Source organism: Strigops habroptila, chromosome 11 (assembly GCF_004027225.2).
Source record: "Strigops habroptila isolate Jane chromosome 11, bStrHab1.2.pri, whole genome shotgun sequence".
In the NCBI taxonomy this organism is placed as follows: domain Eukaryota; kingdom Metazoa; phylum Chordata; class Aves; order Psittaciformes; family Psittacidae; genus Strigops; species Strigops habroptila.
In genome coordinates, this window is record NC_046360.1 from 15,079,189 (window position 1) to 15,098,871 (window position 19,683).

A 19,683-nucleotide genomic window follows, 5' to 3' on the forward strand; every position below is an offset into this window, starting at 1 on the left:
CTGTTTGCTCACCTCCTGCTGCCTTTGCAGTCAAACAGCTTTTCTAGTCATCTTCACGCACAGCGATGGCTTCCTGCTGCGCTGGTTGACAATCTCCTTTCTTTCCTGCATCACTGGAAGCTCGCAGGACACGTGCTGAGGAAACCTGTTCAGGTTTCACAATGGACAGGAGCTCTGGGCAGGGTTAAAGGGAGCAGGACTGGTTTCTGTGCCAACAGCACACACCAGGCTCCAGCTGGCTGGAGGCCAGGGTGTGGAGGGTGAAAGGCTGTGGGAAGGTACCTGTTTGCTTGGAGTCAGCTTTCAGACTCAGCCCAGGCGGGAGCAGGAGCCGGGGGGGTCAGATCTCCGCGCGGGAGCAGCAGAGCCCGGCTTCGTGATCGGGTCATTGGATTTTCTCTCCTCTCTGCTGCCTTTGCAGCCTGTGGTCACAGGACACGTGCTTTATTGTCCAGCAACTTCTGCTTTGTGGTTATGGTAAATGAGCTATACAAGAAAATCATCTGTTGTGGTTTTAATTACCTGCCTAGAGGTTATACAGGCACCTGCAGAGAAATACCTGAACTAACCTGAGCTGCCTTTAACTCTTAAGCTTAATCTTTTCAACTCTTAATCTTTTGTCTCTTAAAGTGTTTGTCTTCATGTGCTTTTTCTTTGGTGAAATTCTTGGAACAGCAACAGCAGGAAACATTGGATTAAAGGAACTTACAATCAGCTGGAACCATTTCCATAGCCGGGGGCAGCTGCCTTGGCCAAAGCCTTGGGGGTAGGAGGTGTTTTTGCTCCTGTTTTTAAGTTCTGAGAGCTCACATGAAGCTTTCTCTGTTCAAAGGAGTGTGAATTCCATGTCTGCTGTTTGCCTTGTGCCCTTGCCTGTCCAACTGCCTCCTGTGAGCTGGGATCATGGAAACCTTGGAACTAAGTAAAATCATCCATTCTCTATGGGCATATTGCAGATGTTTTTATTTCTCTTTTTCTAGTTCTTTCCCTTTTTAGAGTCAAAATTACTACAAGGAATAGTTTGAATTGTTTCATTTCACTCCTGGTTCATAAATCAATACAGAAATTGTTGTAATCTCAGTACAATTTTTACTAAAAGAAAAAATCTCTCATTAAAATAAGAAACAGTTTTCCCAGCCTCTGAGGCTGAAAGGGGCCACTCTAGTGATTCGTTTTCCCTCTTGTGTAATGCAAATCACACATGCCATCCAGGGACCAGTGGAGCAAGGCTGCTGCTGCTTTTCGGGCAGTAGAGGAATGGTGGAGTGTTTCTCCGAGGTTGATTCAAGTGGCAGGAGATTGTCAGTGGTGTGTTCATGTCACACCACGTGCAAATCTGTTTCTCAAAGTGCTGGGTGTTTCCTGCAATGGCTTTGGCAACAGTGGAGCAGATCATGGACTTGTGAAGCTGTGGCTTCCAGTGGATACCATCCCTGGCAGTGTTCAAGGCCAGGTTGGACGGGGCTTGGAGCAACCTGCTCTAGCGGAAGGTGTCCCTGCCTGCGGCCTGAAGGAGCTTGAAGGTCCCTTCCACCCCAAACCAGGCTGGGGTTCTGTGCGATACAACGTTTTTGCTAGTGGGAACGACAGATCTGCCGTGCCCGGGCTGGATGTTTCACTGGTTCTGGTGAGGGACCGCAGCTCTGTGTGAACACAGGGCGATGGCGGGGGCAGCCCCGGCTGGCCCCAGCGCCCTGTCCCGGGTGTCCCTCACGCGGGGCCAGGCCCTGGCGCCGCAACCGCCGCCATCTTCAGTCCAGGGCTGCCGCGCTGCTGCCATGGCGACGGGGCGGGCGGGGCTTGGCCGCGGTAGGCGGTACTGAGGGACGGGGCCCCCAGTGGAAGGGCGGGGCTGCGGCGCGGCGGGAGGTGCGGAGGGGCTGGTGCGGCGGGGCCGCGCCGCCGCCATGCCGGGCGGCTCTCCGTGCGGGCCGTGCATCGGTCTGCTCGATTACAAGACGGCGAAGTTCGCGCTGACGCGGAACCGGCGGGTCGGGCTCCTGCACCGCCTGCTCCAGCTCGGCGTGCTGGGCTACCTGCTCGGGTAGGGCGGCTCAGGGGGGGCCCGGCCCTCCTGGAGACGGCGGGGCGGGGTGTCCGGGGGCGCCCCTCAGCGCGCCTCGCCCCGCTGCCTCCCGCAGGTGGGTGCTGCTGGTGCGGAAGGGCTACCAGGACACCGACCGTGCCCCCCGCGCCGTCGTCGTCACCAAGCTGAAGGGGGCGGCGGCCGCCGAGGTGCGGGGCGCGGGCCGGCGGCTGTGGGACGCGGCAGACTACGCCCGGCCCCCGCAGGTACGGGGCTGGCGGGAGCTGCGGTAAAACTCGTTGGCAAAGAACGGCGACGTTAACGCTGTGAATGACAGCGCCGCAAGGAGAACCTGTGGCGCTTGCTCCGGTGCTGAGCGGGGTGAGATGCGAGTCCCCGCTGACGGCGCCTCCTTCCTTCCTAGGGAGGAAACGTGCTCTTCCTGGTGACCAACTTCATCGCTACGGCCGAGCAAGCGCAGGGCACCTGCCCCGAGGTGAGTGCGCGGCGCTGGGGCGCTGTGGGGCCGGCGGCGCTGCTGCTCGGTCGCTTGCTCGGTCAGAGCTGCACGGACACGGACACGTACCCGCGCAGTCCAACCAGAACCGTTTGTGGAAGGACAAGGGACGTGCTCTGCGGGGGCTCACCAGCTCTGGACTTCCTGAGGGGTGGTGACACTGCGAGGCCGCTGCGGGCTTCCTGCTGCCTTTGGGCAAGGGCTGCTCTGGGGAGGATGGGCTGTTATCCCATTGCTATTCCATCTCTGCAGTGCAGCTGGCGCCAGCACTGCCACCCCCAGCTAACATCTCCATTACCTGTGTTCCTTCTTCAGCCTCACACATGTTCTTGGTTTCTTGACTTGCTGCTCCATTCTCTTATCTCTGTCCTGCCTTTTTCCTGATGTTCTTACACACCTGCCATGGATACCTCTGTCATGTTTCCTTTATAACTCTGCTGCAGGACTGGTGTCCACGCCTTCTCGGTGTTCTATTATTAGGAGGAATGGAGCACAAGGTCTAGGAGGTTTCCCAGTCAGCCAACACTTAATGGTATATGTTCTCTGGGAGAAATCTTCCCTTTAAGGCTGGATTGAGGCCAGCTCCTGCACCGAACTCTCCCAGGCTGCACTCTGCTTGGCAGACAGGAGCAGATGACTCTTAAGCTAGGCCACTGCTGGCACCTTGTGCCTGAGCCAAGCACTGTTTGTCCTAATGGACAAGTGTCTGTCTGCCAGGTGGCACTTGCCATGTGTCTTGTTACCTGGACATGGGAAGGGACTGATACCCTGATGTGCATATATCTGTTGTCTGGGTCCCTCTGGAGGCTGAAGCCTTGGCATCTGATTTGCATCAAGAAGACAAAGTGGTCTCATAAGTGCTCCTTATAGCATTGCAGGGGGTGTTGCAACCTATGGCTGGGCCATCAGTGGGGGCGAGGGGCATGAGTCTGGTATCCAGCCCTCGCCAGCAGTCAGGCAGGACTCCCTGGTCCCTCCAGTAGTCCTGTGGGCTTGCCCCTGGGCAGCCTGCAGTGCTGCCAGGTACATGGGCCCCTATGACCAATGGTCCTGTTCCAGCTGCTGGCACTCAGACTCCCATACACACAACAGGATAGAGCCCCTCAACCGGGAAAGTAGTTAGAAATGGAGTTCAGTCTGCAGGCAGGACAGACTGTGCTGGGTGCAGCGCATGGACATCCCAGTGTAGTGACCAGCCAGCTCTGTACATGCAACCAGTCTGTTGCATCTTGTATCCCTCTGTTTTCCAATGTCTGTTCCTTCTTAGATTGCCTAGATTCCTGCCTTTTCCATGCCTTTTCTTCCTCTTCTAAACGTCCCATCCCCACGATGTCCTGTGTAATCCCAAAATGCTCTTCTGCATCCCATGATGATTCCCATATCCCAAGATAGTGACCTGCCAACCAGCCCAAAGGTGCTTCAGAGCTCATTTGAGTGGGTCTCACACCTGGAACAAGGGGCTGAGGCTGCCCTGGGAGGGGCGGACAGGTGCCCCCCCCTTTCTTCTGACTCCATAACTGGGGCTTCCCCACTGCCTTTGGGCCTGGGGAGGTGGGTTTGTTGGGCTGGTGATTCTTGAGATGGCCTTGGGAGTAGCTGGGGAAGGTGTTACTCCCCCTGCCTACCTCCGTCTCTGTGTTTGAATAGGAGCTTTTTGTGCCTCCAGCACTCAGGTGGGTGCAGAGTGAGGGTGAAGCTTTCCATGTGTCCTGCTGTATGTATGGTCTCTTCCCAGGGGAACTGTGCTGGTGCTTTACAAGGTGCTTAATGGGCTCTGCCATTAAGGCCTTTCTGAACCCAACTGTGCTTGTTCCCTGTCCCAGCTGAAAGGTCCGAGCTAGCTCCTGGTGCTTCCTCTGCCTCCAGGGTGGAGGAGGGAGACAGGAGGGAAGGATCATCCCTTGGAGATGACTCTCTCCTCGCTGCCTGGAGCCTGCCTGGGTGCTGGACATAGCAGATGTCTTCTGTAAGCGTTTGGGACGTGCACAGAGGAGCAGGAGCAGCAGCACAGCGATGTGGGTGAGTGACCGTGTGGCCTCGGGTGCTAGGCGGTGACAGCGCTTCTCTCTGTCTCCCTCAGAGCCCCTCTGTTCCTGCTGGGATGTGCACAGAAGATGCAGACTGTCCCATGGGAGAGCCAGTGGTTCATGGCAATGGTACTGGGTATTTTGCTAAATAAAAAACCCAACCATAAAATCATTTAATTCCTTATGTTTGGTAACAGACAGGCCCACAAAGGTGCCACAAATATTGCCCAAGTTTAGTGCTTTCTGTGACCGTGCATGGAAGTGCTCTGCAGCCATCTGTTCTTGGCACAACCACTCAGCGACCTGTCCTGGCTGCACGAGCTGAGACAAGGTGCTGTCACAGCAAATGCTGAATGCTTTGTTTCTGACATCGGCTGCTGGAATTGAAACCAGTGTGCTGTGTGATGGGCAGGTTTTCCTTTCATAATACAACCTGGCCGTGGGGCACAGCAGCAAACAGCACCTTGTCTTTGTACAACAGCAGCCTCGAGGGAAGGTTTCACAGGGAAGGTGTTGGGTGGGTGAAGGGCTGAAGATGATCCCAGGGTTGTCTTTGTGGTTCAGGTTTTGAGAAGGCCAGAACGAGCCTGTGGCCAGGGCACTGTCCCAGGAGGGGAGCTGTGGAGATGATGTTTCAAAAAGGAATAGTAATTGTATACATCATCTCCTTTCTAGGGATAAAAACTGGGAAATGTGTGATGTTCAACACCACGCATTCCACCTGTGAGATCTATGGCTGGTGTCCTGTGGAGAACAGCACCCTGCCCAGGTAAGGCACAGGCTGAGGGGACAGCAGGAGTTGAGAGCTTTGGTTCCTTCCCCCTGTGCAACCAGGAGCCTGATCACACTTGCCCAGTGGGCAGCCAGGCCCAGGGAGACCTTTGGCATTGATCTACCAGTCAGTTAAGAGCATTCTTGCAACTGTCCGTTGTAGCCACGGTCCTGGGGTTGTGGCAGAGACTGTGGAGTGAGGGGAGCGGGGACGTGCCATGGCCCCTGTGCACAATCTGAGTTCACTGGTGGTTGTTTTCCAGGAAACCTCTTCTGGCTGAGGCAGAGAATTTCACTCTGTTTATAAGAAATACTGTCCACTTCACCAAATTTAACTTCTCCAGGTAAGTGGGACACCCCCACAGCCCCCTGTGCCCGCAGCCCTGCCGAGGTGTCCCGGGAGCCCTGTGCCATCACACAGGTGGTGGCCTGGGCAGGTACGGTTCAGGATGGCGTGTTGGGAGAACACTGCTCGCTTCAGTGGCCCCTGTGTTGGCAGATGTAAGAACAATGGGATGGGGAGTCCTCAGAGAGCAAGCCTGGTGTCCATCTGCCTGTGCAGAGCACACAGAGGCCACTCATTCCCAAGGGCTCAGCTGTCCTGGGCTCAGCTGTAACTTGTTTTTCTCCTCAGTAGCTGGTGCAGTGCTGCGTTTTCGACTTTAGTCGCAGAACAACGGTGATAACACACCAATGGTTTTAGTTGTTGCTAAGTTAATGCTTACCCTGATCAAGGACTTTTCAGTCTCATGCTCTGCCAGTGAGGAGGGGCACAGGAAGCCAGGAGTAAGCAGAGCCAGGACACCTGACCCAAACTAGCCAAAGGGGTATTCCATCCCACAGCACGTCATGCCCAGGATGGAAACTGGGGGTTACCCAGAAGGCCACATCGCTGCTCGGGTCAGGCTGGGTATTGGTCAGCGGGTGCTGAGCAATTGTTTTGTGCATCACTTGTGTTTATTGTTTTCTTTTCCTTTTCCCATTTTAGTTTTATATTCTCTCCCCTTGTTATTTCCCTTATCATTATTATTATTGATGGTAGCAGTAGTGGTTTTGTGTTATACCTTAGTTACTGGACTGTTCTTATCTCAACCTGTGGGATTTATATTCTTTCTGTTCTCCTTCCCATCCCTCCAGGAGCAGGGGGGAGAAGCAAGCATTACTTAACACACGATGTTTTTAGTTGTTGCTATCAGCGTTGTTCTCAGACTAAAGCCAAAACACAGCACTGCACCAGCTACTAAGGAAAAAAATAACTTACAGCTGAACCCAGCACAGAGGGGAAGGACTATGGTGGGTGTGAAGGGTGATAACTCCATGTGTGATTCCTCTGAGCTGGTTTCCCTCCACCTTCTCTGCAGCTGAGGCTTTAGGAGAGGCAATGACTATACCCCCCCTGGAGCAGGAGCATTGGTGGTCCCACTCCAGCAGGAGGATCTCCTTTCAGCCATGCAGCAGGACTCCCCGACCTCCCATTCCACCCGTGACAGCTCCCCCCTCTCTCCTCTCTCAGGTGCAATACTTTGCAGACCAATGACCCCTCCTATTTCAAGAGCTGCACATACGACCCATCCCTCAACCCCTCCTGCCCCATCTTCCGTGTGCGTGACATGGTGGAGGCAACTGGAGAGACCTTTGGAGACCTTGCACTGCTGGTACTTGTTCTCTTTAATATGGAAGATGACTCCAAATCCCCCAAGGATGCGGGCAAGGGGCAGGGGGCAGGTCTGACCCGTGAATTGTTAAGGGGATGTGTGGTCTGTGGCTGTTGGAACAGTGAAGAACTTGTCAAATCTCTGATCCCCAATGAAATCTTTGCTACAATGTGTTCTGCAGGGAGGGTGCATCCGAGTTCGCATTGAGTGGGACTGTGACCTGGATCGCCCCGTGGCCCAGTGCCAGCCACAGTACTCCTTCAGCCTGCAGGACAGGAGGTACAATTTCAGGTGAGGATGCTGGGACAGTGGCCACACAGACCCATAGGTTGAGCACACGGTGATCATTTGCGGTCTTGGTTTTCCTGATGGATGCTCTGAAACGAGCAGCAAGGACAGTGGGATGCAATAACAGTCCCAGGGTGCTGTGGTAGTTCCTGCTCTGTTTGGAGCGGTGAAGGCATTTCCTGCGGGAGGGCAGGTATGTGTGGCAGCTCACGCCTGTGCTGACCCCAAACTGGACATGCTGGGAGCTGCGTTCTCCCAGTGACCCCAGGCTGGGTGCTGAGTGGATGCTGATGCCCCGCTGCTGATGCCAAGCTGGAGCATCACCCATGTCCCAGCCCACTGGAGGATGCAGGGTGTGCACAGGCACATAGCTCCAGCAGTCCCAGCCCACTGGATCGCTGCCTGCAGGGAGCTGCCCTGGCTTTGACCCATGTCCAGTGTCTCCCACAGAACTGCCTCCTACTACTGGGACTCCCAGCGGCGGCTCTACCGGAACCTGCTGAAGCTCTATGGGATCCGCTTTGACATCTCCGTGCATGGGCAGGTATTGCTGCCCCCACCGGGCTTACTCCTGCATCGCTCCTGCCTGCCCTCCTGCAGCCTTCCCATGGCTTCCTGCTGGCATGGCTTCTCACCCTGGTGAGCTCTTCACCTCTTCCCAGAGCTTTCCAAGCAGAGCAGGAAATAATGGTCTCTCCCATTTGAAGGGAAACTTCTTGGTAATGCCCTGAGCAGGAAGGCTTCCCCCACTGAGCATCTGACATGGTTATTGAGTAGCACTGGGCCCTGTAGGCAAGGTGAAATTGTCTGGGCAGATCAACCTGGACAATTAATCTCTTCTTAGAATCATAGAATGGTTTGGGTTGGAAAGGACCTTAAGATCATCCAGTTCCAAGCCACTGCCACAGGCAGGGACACCTTCACTAGAGCAGGTTGCTCCAAGCGCCATCCAGCCTGGCCTTGAACACTGCCAGGGATGGCCCTGTTTCAGTTTGAACCCATCACCCCTTGTCCTATTGTTATAGTCCCTGATGAAGAGTCCCTCTCCAGCATCCCTGTAGGCCCCTTCAGATACTGGAAGCTGCTCTGATTTCTTGATTAATTGTACGCTTGGGGAGAAAACCCTTGGGCATGGTGATGGCTGACACTACAGTGTGCATCGTCACTGACAAACTCGGTACTCAGCTGTGCAAGATGGGGCCTGTGCTGAGAGGACTTGCCACCTGAGAAATGTCCACAGCTGGTCTGTCATGCTTAGTAGTGGCCTTTCCACCTGAAGAGGGTGAAGCAGATGTGCAAGACAGGGTGCACCACTGCTGGGTAGTGAGATCAGGTCCGGGAGGTGTGGAGCAGGATTGAATAGCCAGGAATGAGACGGGAGCCTGGAAATCTCTTCTGAGATACCAGACTCATTGGAGCAGGGGGGACACATCACACCAGGGCCGTGTTTGCTGTTCACTGGGGTGTTCTGTGGGTGGCAGCTGCTGGCATCCTGCAGCAAGAGGGAGGCTTCCACTGTGTCTGCAGGAGTAGGGGGTCACAGGAACCTCTGCTGCCACCAAGGCACGACCTGCCTCAATCCCTTCTTTGACAGCCAAAGGGGTTTTGTGCTGAGGTGGCAGCAGTCGGGTTCGTACAGCTAGGCATGGAGAAGTGACCCTGGTGTCCTCCAGCACCTCCCTGGCTTTAAGCGTGCTGCCCAGCAGGGCTTGTTCCACACCTCTCACCGTTCTCCACCCACTGTTCTCACCAGGCTGGGAAGTTCAGCATAATTCCTGCTGCCGTGAGCTTTGGCACTGGCATTGCGTTCTTTGGGGCTGTGAGTATTCCCTATACACTCTTCTCTGATCTGTGGGTTGGGATTTGCCTCTCCCCCGTTGTTACCCCACCTGCCCCGGCACACGGCTCCCTGATGTCCAGATCAGGGTGTTAGCTCCCCTTTTCCTGGATCCTGAGCACTGTGAGGGGCACAGCTCATGGAGGGGGGTGTTTGTGTGACCCTGGGAAGGGGTGTTGCTGGCTGGTCTGTTCCAGCTGTCTCAGCCCACAGGAGTGAGCACCCCCTCTGTGTGTCTGCCCTGACTAAGGGGAGCCAGTGTCCTGCTCCCGCACGGACATGATGTTGCGGTCATCGAGGTGGGGCAGCCCCTTGTAGAGCACTTCTGGGGCTCTTCCCTTCCATCATAGCCATGTCTCATCGCAGTCGATGTGGCCCTGGCCCTGCTTTCATGCATTGCAGCCCAGGTGATCTCACCTAACCTCCTGTGTGCAGCTCATGGGAGCACGCTGGGTCAGAGACCTGCCTGGGTGGCTTGTGCTGGAGGCAGGTCAGGTTTGCAGGGCTTAGTGGGAGCTGGAGCGGGGGTCTGGTGTTCCTGCAGGAAGTGCTGCTGCTGACCACGCTGCTTGTCTTGTCTCCAGGCCACGGTGGTCTGTGACCTGGTTCTGCTCTACCTGGATGCAAAGGCTGACTTCTATTGGAAGGAGAAGTTTGAGGAGGTAAGGATGGGACCACTTTGGAGAGATGAGGTTGGAGGGAAGTTTTGCAATTGGATTTAGTTGCCCCTTGGTTAAAACTTGATTCACAAGATCTGGGAAAACTCCAATGGAGCAGTTCTGAGTCTTTGGTTCTTGGTGGCTGGTCTGAGCCGAGCCCAACAGACTAAGCTCTTCCAAGTTTACTGCCAACAGGCAGCAGTGGAAGAGAGGGACCAGACCGGTGCCCAGGCTGCAGGGAAAGCTGAACCACGACCTCAACTCCTGTTAGACAACAAGGATTCCTGAGGGGACCTTACCACAGAACCTGGCCCAGCTCCACATTGTTCACCCTCTTCCAAACTGAGTCTGGCCAAACCCCATGTGCCGAGGGCAGCTCTCCCGGGGTGAGCTCAGGCACTGCCCGGAACTGGGGGCTCTGAGAGGGTGGGTTGGAGGGGGGCCCTGCAGAGCAGGAGAGCTGCCAGCCCTGGGTCAGGTCAGCTTCAGCTTTATCTGGCCAAGTGTTAGAAACCTCTGAGGACAGATCTGGTGATCTGCCCCAGGGCTGCACCATTCCACTGGGGGAAAAAGCTATTCTCGAGTCACGAGTGGGGGGTATCAAACAACGGATCTGGGACTGAGCAGAGCAGGACCTGCCTGCCTGGGCTCTCCCTTTCTCTCTGGCACAATTAAGATGCCTCTGTTCATTTCGCAGGCAAAACCCCCCAAAGGTAAGAGCGAGGCTGCATCTTAGGGCCATCAGGAATGCTCCACCAGGCACCCTGCACTTCCAGAGCAACCTGGGGTAGATGTGATGTGGGCATGGCTGCGGTGCTGGTGGAGGAGGCCCTGATCTCCTGCACCAGTGTGTGTGTACTGCTGGGCTGAGGTTCTGCCTGCCCTGGAGACACGTTTGCATCAGCAGAAGTTCTTGGTTCCTGCAGCATGAACCCCATGTGCAGCTCCCAGCCGGGGCTGGAGTGGAGCCACACAGCAGAGCTGCTGCAGGGACTTGGGCTTGCTGGGAAGCAGCAGGCCCGTGCTCGGCATGAGAGGCTTAAAGCACTGCACTTCTTCCTGTTCCCCATGGCCGTGGGCCTGGAGTTCTCATGAAAACCAGGGATCCAATGAAATAAAGCTGCTCGGAAAGCAGAAGGCAGCTCTGCTCTCTCTATGGTGCTGGGCTTGGCTGAAAAGGGTGTGTGGTGCCCCTCTTGTACCTCACAGCACCATCTGTGATTCCAGCTGGGATGGGTGGCCCACACCCTTGGGAACTCTGCAGGGAGCAGCAGGGCTATCCCCACCCCCTTACCAAACCCCTCCTCTGCTGTGCTTGGGCAGGGTTGAGGAGCTGAGCTGAAGGCACTGGCCCTTGTCTGGGACTTTCTTGCTGGAGGGTGCAGCAGCTCCTGGTTCCTGCCCCTGCCAGGGCTGATGCTCTGGAAGACAAGCGCAGCCCTGAGGGTACCCAGAGCCCTTTGGGGGTGCTGAACCCTTCCTGCCCTGGGCAGTGTTGGCCTGGTGGTGGGCAGGGACTGGCTGGGTCTGTGCCACGGGCTTTTCTAGGACACCCTCGAGCTGCCTGGCTCACAAACACGCTGTGAAGGTGCAGCAGGGCTGTCAGCACCGTTTAATTCTCCCTGCTGGGGCAGACAGCATGGGCTGGGGGGGTCCTGCAGCAGGGTCCTTGTCCGGCTGCCTGCTCCGGCAGGCCCTGGCCGCCCTCCTCCCACTGCTGCAGGTAGAACTGTGCTGCCAGCTGCTTGCTCGTGGTCCGCAGCGCCAGGAAGGCAGCCGCGATCTCGGACAGGAGGAAGGCCAGGAGCAGGCTGTGCACCGCCAGCTCCAGCGGCAGGCACAGGACGCGGCCGTCCGTCAGCAGGAAGAGCAGGAGCGGGAGCTGGATCAGGGAGGAGAGCAGGAGGAACCCAGCCAGCTCGGGCACCTGCAGGAGCAGAGCTGGTGACATGGGTGCAGAGGCTGTCAGTGGGGTGGCGGGACCCTCTCTGCCCCAGGAGCTCCCTGCATCCACCACTGCTGGCGTGGGCACCTTGGACACTGGGTACATCATGGGCCATTGCCCGCGCGTGTTCAGACACTGTCGAGCCCAGTGCTGGCCTGTTGCACCCCCAACACTGGGAGGGGTACAGCAGGAGAGCGAGCGGGTCCCTTGTCCCCGGCCTCCAGGTCCTGCCTGCCCCTGTGGTTCCCTCCCAGGACAGCGCCAGGCAGGACTCCAGGAGGAATAGGCTGTGATGGGCACTCAGGTCGTGAGTGAAGAGACATCCAGCAAAGCCACAGCAGCACCGTCCCTCTCCAGGAACAGGGGACTTGAGGCCAGGGCAGAGATGGTGCTTACCTTCTCCTGCAGGTTCCCCATGTAGCCCAGGTAGAGGCGTGAGCCCTCGGCCAGCAAGAGGATGAGGAAGGTGGCGACCAAGAGGAACTGGTAGTGCCCAGGCAGGAGCTGATACTGGAACAGGGGCACAGCCTCACCCCAGCCAGCCCCAAGACCTGCATCCTTTGCCCAGTGTCCCATCCCCTGTGCACTATTCCCTGTGCTCCAGGCCCAGCTCCCTGTTTCCCATGCCCAGACCCGTGCTGCTGCCCATTTTGCCCTCCCACTTTAACCTTTCCTGCCTAGAGTTCAGTCGTGGTTCTCATTTCTGGAAGCCAGAGGTGAACCGTTGTGTCTTGAGGGGGACCCATTAAGCTTGAGGAGGGTCCCCTCTCCCCTGCTCAGCTTGGCTCAGGCAGGTTGGGCAGGAGCAGGCTCAACCCCACACATGCCCCATGAGGCAGTACCTTCAGCTGCAGCATCATCCCCTCCGCCAGGCACCAGACCGGGAAGTAGCAGACATTGAAGTAGAGCATCATCTGGAGGGGCAGGCTGGCCAGCAGCTCATGGGCTAGGCAGGGCAGGCAGGGGTGGGCAGGGCTGCTCAGCACCCCCAGGGCCTCACCGCCCCAAGGGAGCCCCTGCCACACTTGGGGGAACTGTGGGGAGCAGCTGCTCACAGCAAATGCACTTATTGGTGGGTGGGTGCAGGGACCCTGCTCAGCAGCACCCGGGTGCTCTGGTGAGGTGCTGGGTGGGCTCACAGGGATGAAGCGACACAAAACCCTGCCAAGCCCTGCTCCGTACCTGGGCTGCACCTCTGGGCAGCGCCGCTGTCCTGTGTCTTGTTGTCGATGAAGAGGGAGCCGCTGAAGGCCACCAAGCCCCGGCGGAGGTTGGGGGGCAGCGGTGTGTGCACAGCCATGGCAGTTCCGAGCCCTGCTCGCCCCAGCATGGCTCAGCTGGGATTAGCCAGGAGCGGATTAATGGGACGACAGATCAGGCTCGTGGGCGGGGCCACGGGCTCCCAGGGCCAGCGCTGCATTCCCCCGGGACACCAAGCCCCCGGGGGAGCCACAAGGACACAGAGTCTCCCCTCCATCACCGTGGGTACCCACCACCACGTCCCCAGCCCGTGGTCCCTGCAGGCAGCGTCTGCTCTGCTGCACCCTCTCCAGCCAGGTTGTACCTACAGTTACTGCTCAGAACTCCCTGACGGATGATCTGCCCCAGGACGGGATGATGCTTTTTGCCAGAAATGCCTCTTCAAAGAATCTCATCTCAATCTCCCTCTGTCAGGTTAAAGCCATTCCCCCTTGTCCTGTCCCTACAGGCCTTGTCCAAAGCTGCTCTCCAGCTGTCTTGTAGCCAAGTCCCATTGCCCCTTTCTGCAGAGGAGCTGTTTCAGCTGGCCTGGGAACATCACCCCATGACATGAGAAACCCCAGTCACCACCATGGCTTTCCTTAGGACATGTGCTGGATCATGGGCAGGATGCTTTGTGGATCCCGTGGATACGTAACAGTTCAAAAAGAGGCCCTGTTGGTTGCCGAGTGCTGGAGCACGCACGTCCCCATCTGCTGAACCCTCTGATCACACTGCCTGGGAAAAGCCTTGCAATGAAACCAGAAGAGCCCAAGCACAGACGACTGGTGCCGCTTCTACCCAGCAAAGAGCAGGAAGTCTGGAAGTAAATACAGGTGACCTGGACACAAGTGGGAAGCCTCCACAGAAGTGACTGCACCAACCGGCCAACTTGCAGAGATGACTCAAGGCCTTGGAAGGAATTGGAGATAATCCAGATCCCAAGAATAGCACTGCTTTAATCCACAGGGGGGGATCCAATTAAAAATATAAATCATCTTGCTTTGGGCTTACAGTAAAACACTGACTGCTGGGGAGACACCTGGGCAGAGCACTGCGGGCTCTCCAAGGGGGTTCTCACCCCGCTGGCTCTGCTGGGCTGGTTGGCACAGGGCTGTGGGCTGGCCAGGTCCGCTCCTGCGCTGGAAATGAGGCTCTTCTTCCAGTAAGGGGCAGAGAACATGACAGCAGAGCATCAACATGGGAAGCCAAGATGAGAAATGCCGCCTCGTCATGAGGCAGCAGGAGGGCAGGAAGAAGGAGTGATGAAGGCCAGAGGATCCCCCTCCAGCTACTTTTCCTTGAGGAACATATCAGCAGCACTGACCCTTCAGTCATTGTTCAGGACAGACACCCCAGGGCTGAAGCACTGCCCCAGCCTGGGGGCGGCCGTCACACCTTTGCAGGGAGACCCTGCCCCGTTCCGCACCCACCCGGCACTGACCAAGAGCCGCCCTGAGAGCCAGGAGCAGCTCCAGTGCCTCGGCTGCACCCGCATGGGGAGCGCTGCTGGTGCTGGACCCGATAAGCTCCAGAGCCCTTGGCCTGGGCACGGACCCACCTCTGCCAGGAGCTGGATGGGGCGCCCAGCCTGAGGAAGGGGGAATGCGAGACACCAGCACGGGCTGTACAGAGACCCCCGGTGTGACCCCATCCCCTGCCCCTCCTCACGCTCCCTGAGCTGGGTGGGCATGGGGACAGCCATGGCAGTGCTGAGCCGTGCGGAGGGGGAGCGGATGTCAGGCTCTGTGGGGATGCACATCAGAGCTCTGAGGGAGCAAAGGGAGTTGGGGATGGGGCCACATGCTTGAAAGCACAGGGAGCAACAAAAGGCACTCACGCTGCTTATGGGGGCAAGGGATGTGCTGGGGACCCCCAGCCTGTTGTCAGCACCTGCAGCACCCGTGCCCACCGCCAGCGCCAAATCCTGCTCCCTCTGGGGGCCGCTTTTCCAGCATCCCATGGGAACTGCAGGAGCAGAGCCCCAGCCCGGGAGGCAGTGGGGCAGAAGGGTGATGAGTGTGCAGTGACCAGGGCCAGGCTCATCCAGGTCCGAAAGGGAAGTGACTTGGCCGCGGTGTTCTCACCAGTCTGTGGAGCTGCCAGCCCATCTCCCCACGGTGAGCGCAGCACCAGGAGAGCAGAGCCACCAGCGGCGTTAGGAGCCCTTCCCTGTTAGCCAGGACATGTCTCCAGTTCTAAAAGACAGAACAAACCAGCAGTGCTGTAAGATGCTTCCCAGCATGTGCAAGACTGTTCCCGATGTGCCAGGCACTGCCCTCGGCGCTGGACACTGGTTCCCATCGGCTGTGCCCCTTCCTCCACCCTCACTCATACGTCACTACAACTATCCAAAACCTCATGAGCAGATCCTCAATTCCAGCTCAGAGCTCAAACAGTGGTGTTTGTGTTTTTTTTCACAAAAAACAAGCCCTTCCTGCATTCAGCAGCATCCCAGCCGAAAGGCAGCTGCAAACGGGATGTGGCAGCCATCCCCACCAGCTCCAGACACCCCCAGCCCCACACCCAGCACATCCGGGACCCCAGATCGAACGTACTTGCCATGACGGACAAACAGCCTGAAAGGAGTGAAAGCAGCAGGAGACAGAGAGAGAAGACATTCAGATTTAGGTGATCCGGCCTCCTCCAGGCCCGCTGAGCCCCACTGCAAGGGCCAGCCAGGCTGCCTGTGACATGCCACCTCCCTCCCTCTCAGCCAGCAACCACTTCCCGATGCACTGGGGGTGTTGGGCACAACGCTGCCCGGTCACTGGTGGCTGGGTGGACCCTCAGCATGGTCCCAGGGGTGCCTGGTGCACTGAGCACCAGTCCCATAGGGTCAGTGTAAGGATTTGGATCCTGGTGTTCAAGACAAACCCCATGTGTGGGATGTGAGAGCTGGAGGCAGCTGGGGGGGGGGCAGTGATGGGGGGACAGAGCGAGTGGGGCAGGAAAGGAGATGTGAGAAGGTTACAGCGGTGGGAAGAGCTGCCCAGACCCCTGGCTGGGGTCCTGCCTTGGGTGCTCAGCCCTGCCCTGCACCCCCGGCCCCTCGGCCCCTGGCCCGGCGCCGCCAGTTCCCGCAGCACCGCTACTTACTCCACATCACGCTTCCGGATGGTCCTGCCAGCAGCCAGGACCTCAGCCACCTTGGACACGATCGGGTCATAGTTCATGCTGGCCACGGCCACCACCTCGTCGCTCCTAGGGCCGGGCAGAGCATGGGGTTAGGGCAGCCCTGCACGAGCGCAGCTCCAGCACCCAGGAAGCAACATGCCAGAGAGAAGCAGAGAAACACCCCGGACCCATCCCAAGGTGTGAGCACCACAGGGCCTGTGCTGGTGGCGTGGGACAAGGGACAGGAGAGGGCTTGGAGCTGCACAGCAGGCTGGCCCCACCATGATCTCACATGTGCTGGCATCGTGAGCATCACTAGGGTGTGCAGGGGATGGAGACAGCTCGGGGCACCCTGGAACCTGTGGGAAAACACCAGCGAAGGTGGATGAAGCCCTGGACATCAGCAAGGATGCCCAGTGGTTGCTGCCAGCCAGGGAGGTGATCCCTGTGCTACTGCCCTGTATTGAGAAGCGGGTGGTCAGGATTTCCCTGACAGCGTGCACGAGGAGGAGGAGAGTCCAAACCACCGGGTGGGCGCAGCAGAAGGAAGCACGAGGGGATGGTCTGTTTGGGGCAATGTCCTTATTCAAAAAGCATTAGCACCAACCAGAAGGACTGTCACCAAATGAGAAAACGAGGAAGGAATGCTTTCACAGAAGCAGGGACTGGGATTGCAGCAGAGCAAAGCAGTGGGGATGTGCACTGTTCAGCGCTCCCCCGGCACCTCTGGCTCTCAGGGGGGGATGCCATCCTGGTACCCAAAAGACACCTCCAGAGCCCCTCCTGTGCGGCAGAACATCAGAGCACCGAGCAGCTTCCCTGCACGCTGGTGGGTCTGCCCCGGCAGCACGACACCCCAGGCTGCACAGAGCAGGATTACGCACCTTCTGCAGGGCTCTCCTTTGAACAGGCTCTACAGATGCTTAATTAAAGCAACCTGACATTTCCTTTCTAAGTAGGGTTGGAATAAATGGCTGAAAGCTCTGGTATGGAAAGGGGAAATCGAGGCTTCAAAGTAGATTATAATGCTGGAAAGAAATGTGTGCCAGGGCAGGTTGTAGGTGCCTGGCCCTGTAATGCTGCATTTGCTGCATGCAGGGGACTGCCAGCGAGGCCAGGGGACAGGAGATGGGACAGTGCAATGTCTGTGGGGTAGCTTCCCAAGGACACAGTACACACAGCGCCGCAAACCCCTCCAGCAAAACTGCCAAACCCAGGTTTTATCCCCCCCCCCAGCTCACACTCACTGAACAAACAGTGCATTTTAAAATGCTGCTTTGGCAGTTGTGTGATTTAAATGAACTTCAGAACACCGAGAGGATGAGGAGCGACAGCCCCATGGCTGTGGCTGGAGAAGGGGAATGTCCCCCTGCAGCAGCTCTCCCCAGCGCAGGCACAAACCCACCCTATTAGAAGGTTTTGGCCAAGGGGAGCTCAGAAGTGAACCACGTGCAAAGGGCGGCAGATGCTGGAGCCCTGTTCCCTGCGGCAGGTTTCTATCTGAGGCACCAGGAGAAGGAAGGTGGGTGCCGGGGACCTGGCTGCTCCTGCCATGGCCTGATAAAAGGAGCCCTGTGTCTCTCCAAGCCCAACGGACACATCCAAGTGCCAGGCAATGGAGGCAAGTGGCTGCTCTCAGAGAGGGGGGCAGAGAGGAGATGCCATGAGGGACACCAGGCAGAGGACAGAGGGGCAGTGAGCCCTGGTAAGATGATCCCTGCCTGATGCTGCCGCAGGTGGTTTGATCACTGGGCCCGGCAGACCTTCACTTCCCTGGTTTCACTCTCCCCATCCAACATTAGAAAGCACTTGAAGAAATCCCATCTGTGTCCAAGCATGAGGAGGCCCTGTGGCCAGGGATTTCAGTTCAGGATGGGACAGAGGCAATGCAAGGATAAAGAGCAGCAGGTATTTTGGGATAAATCCACAGCGCATGGTCTTGCCGTGGCTCTCACGCCTCAGGAACAGCAGGGGCAGCACATCCCGGCTGTCAGCACATGCCCGCCAAGTATTCCCAGCCAGGCTCCCAGCCTGGGGGAGAGCTGGGTTCCACACACGTGTAACAGAATCTCCTGAACTCTTGCTGACCTTCACAGCTTGTCAGAAGAGGGGTTTTGAGCTTAATTTGTCAACCCATAACAGGAGCAGTGATACACCAGCTCCCAGCCCAGCCCTGGCCACAAATCATTAACACAGTGGTGAGATGGGGAGGAAAACTTTGATGGGAATTTCCAGCAACACATTAATAGAAACCGTTACCTGCTCTCAGATACTACGTGAACAGACAAACTGCTTACATCTGGCAGAGACATTAGGTCCAAAGACCGGTTTAACTTGCTTCACTCTTAGCACATCGTTTCTCTGGGCCCTTTTATTCCTGCTCTGCAGCCTCAGTGTCCAGAGAGGAACAAAACTTCAGGCAGAAGCTCTGACAAAAATACTTTCCAGCCTAACAGAACAAGCTTAGACAAATGTCTGTGTGGGAATGTGGAGAAGGGAAACACTTACTTGGTATAAAATGCCACAAACTTCAGTTCATCTAAATCTCCCTGAATGACAACATCATCAAATCCTTCCCCATGACCTGGAAGGCAGAGAAGAAGCAGTGGATTCAGCAACAATTCCCCTGGATCCAGCTCTAGTCCCTAAGACAGGATGTTTCAATCCAGAGCTACACAAAGAGCATCCTGCAGTCACCAAGAGACCAGCACCAGATGACGGTACCAAAAAGCACCCCTTCTTCTTCAGAGTTGAGGGACATTGTTCATGGTGGGCCGCCCCCTGTGACCACAGCCATCCCTTTGGCCCTGCACCACATGGCCACAAGCAGACCAGGTTTTGGAGGCAGGAAGGGAAGGAGACCTGAAGCAGAGCTTGGCACGGAGGGTCCACAGCAAGGGAGGTGGCTGTGGCTGCGGCTGCTCTATCCCAGCACACCTCCACCAGCACAAACTCTACAGCAGGCTCAGAGAGCCCCTTACCCGCGTATCGGATGCTCTTCCCGAACATCGCAGTCCACAGGTACGGGACTGTGCTGAGCTCCACGCCATGGGCCAACATGTTCAGCGCGGCGACACGGCCTGAAAGAGAGAAGCAGCAGAACAAGAACAGAATAAGCAGGGCAGCTCTGTGCTGGGGCAGGTGTCGTGGTCTGCCCTCAGTCACAGGACAGCATCAACATCTCTAGTCCCAGAGTACAGGGAGATCAGCACCTTCTGCTTAAGCTGAAAAAAAAAAGACTATACAGCAACAAGCAACAGCACCAACACAGAAGCGCAGAGCAGCACATCACAGCACCCAGGGCTGGGCTTGGTCTTCTCCCCGGTGCTGCAGCTTCTACTGACTCATCACCTCCACTGGCATGAGCCATGTGCTACTGACTCTGGTTCAACATGACCTCTGCAGCAGTGACAGGGCCGAGACCTTGCTGAGTTCCCACCACAAACACAGATGGGATGGATAACCCCCACCGAGGGCACAGAGATTGTTAGGGGATAGTCCTTACCACAGAGGCACAGAACCATAGAATCACAGAATGGTTTGGGTTGGAAAGGACCTTAGGGTCACCCAGTCTCACCTTCCACTAGAACAGGTTGCTCCAA

General features: G+C 57.0%; 3 protein-coding genes across 16 annotated transcripts in view; 1 reads left to right on the forward strand and 2 right to left on the reverse strand.

Annotated features, from left to right (window-relative positions):
• Positions 1–1,843: 1,843 nt before the first annotated feature.
• P2RX6 (purinergic receptor P2X 6) lies at positions 1,844–10,917 on the forward strand. Of its 11 annotated transcripts, none has more exons than XR_003993801.1 (13): positions 1,844–2,044; positions 2,142–2,292; positions 2,451–2,522; positions 4,624–4,699; positions 5,246–5,339; positions 5,605–5,685; positions 6,855–6,996; positions 7,178–7,287; positions 7,723–7,923; positions 9,038–9,103; positions 9,706–9,783; positions 9,976–10,166; positions 10,478–10,917. XR_003993801.1 is itself a non-coding variant. In XM_030501866.1 (12 exons), exons 1-12 carry the CDS (start codon positions 1,908–1,910, stop codon positions 10,514–10,516), a joined length of 1,152 nt encoding a protein of 383 aa, XP_030357726.1. In that variant the 5' UTR covers positions 1,844–1,907; the 3' UTR covers positions 10,517–10,917. The 11 variants fall into 11 exon arrangements, 2 of the variants coding, with proteins under 2 accessions (XP_030357726.1, XP_030357727.1); XR_003993798.1 differs by having other exon boundaries at positions 7,723–7,828; XR_003993803.1 differs by having other exon boundaries at positions 7,735–7,923.
• A 475-nt stretch (positions 10,918–11,392) lies between these two features.
• On the reverse strand, positions 11,393–13,025 carry LOC115614515 (transmembrane protein 17B-like). The gene is made up of 4 exons (XM_030501494.1): positions 12,908–13,025; positions 12,568–12,671; positions 12,122–12,235; positions 11,393–11,707 (listed from the first exon to the last, which is right to left on the reverse strand). Exons 1-4 carry the CDS (start codon positions 13,023–13,025, stop codon positions 11,393–11,395), a joined length of 651 nt encoding a protein of 216 aa, XP_030357354.1.
• A 759-nt stretch (positions 13,026–13,784) lies between these two features.
• AIFM3 (apoptosis inducing factor mitochondria associated 3) overlaps positions 13,785–19,683 on the reverse strand; it is a 35,079-nt gene continuing 29,180 nt past the window's right edge. For 2 of the 4 annotated variants that reach the window (XM_030501862.1, XM_030501865.1), the window contains 5 exons: positions 19,063–19,161; positions 18,590–18,665; positions 16,064–16,168; positions 15,523–15,543; positions 13,812–15,162 (listed from right to left, as the gene is read on the reverse strand). In XM_030501862.1, coding sequence (XP_030357722.1) covers positions 15,123–15,162; positions 15,523–15,543; positions 16,064–16,168; positions 18,590–18,665; positions 19,063–19,161 — 341 coding nt within the window. In that variant the 3' untranslated portion in view covers positions 13,812–15,122. Of the gene's footprint in view, positions 15,163–15,522; positions 15,544–16,063; positions 16,169–18,589; positions 18,666–19,062; positions 19,162–19,683 lie in introns of all 4 variants that reach the window. The other 2 variants (XR_003993797.1, XM_030501864.1) reach the window with 2 other exon arrangements.

What these genes read in the sequence shown, in the direction of transcription:
- P2RX6 (XM_030501866.1), top strand. Translation starts at nt 1,908, where the DNA reads ATGCCGGGCGGCTCTCCGTGCGGGCCGTGCATCGGTCTGCTCGATTAC. An exon ending in GTGCTGGGCTACCTGCTCGG is followed by an intron (nt 2,045 to 2,141) that starts GTAGGGCGGCTC and finishes TGCCTCCCGCAG; the next exon opens with GTGGGTGCTGCTGGTGCGGA. An exon ending in TTGGAGACCTTGCACTGCTG is followed by an intron (nt 6,997 to 7,177) that starts GTACTTGTTCTC and finishes TGTGTTCTGCAG; the next exon opens with GGAGGGTGCATCCGAGTTCG.
- LOC115614515 (XM_030501494.1), bottom strand. Translation starts at nt 13,025, where the DNA reads ATGGCTGTGCACACACCGCTGCCCCCCAACCTCCGCCGGGGCTTGGTG. An exon ending in TGCCCAGAGGTGCAGCCCAG is followed by an intron (nt 12,672 to 12,907) that starts GTACGGAGCAGG and finishes TGCCCTGCCTAG; the next exon opens with CCCATGAGCTGCTGGCCAGC. An exon ending in TGGGGAACCTGCAGGAGAAG is followed by an intron (nt 11,708 to 12,121) that starts GTAAGCACCATC and finishes CTGCTCCTGCAG; the next exon opens with GTGCCCGAGCTGGCTGGGTT.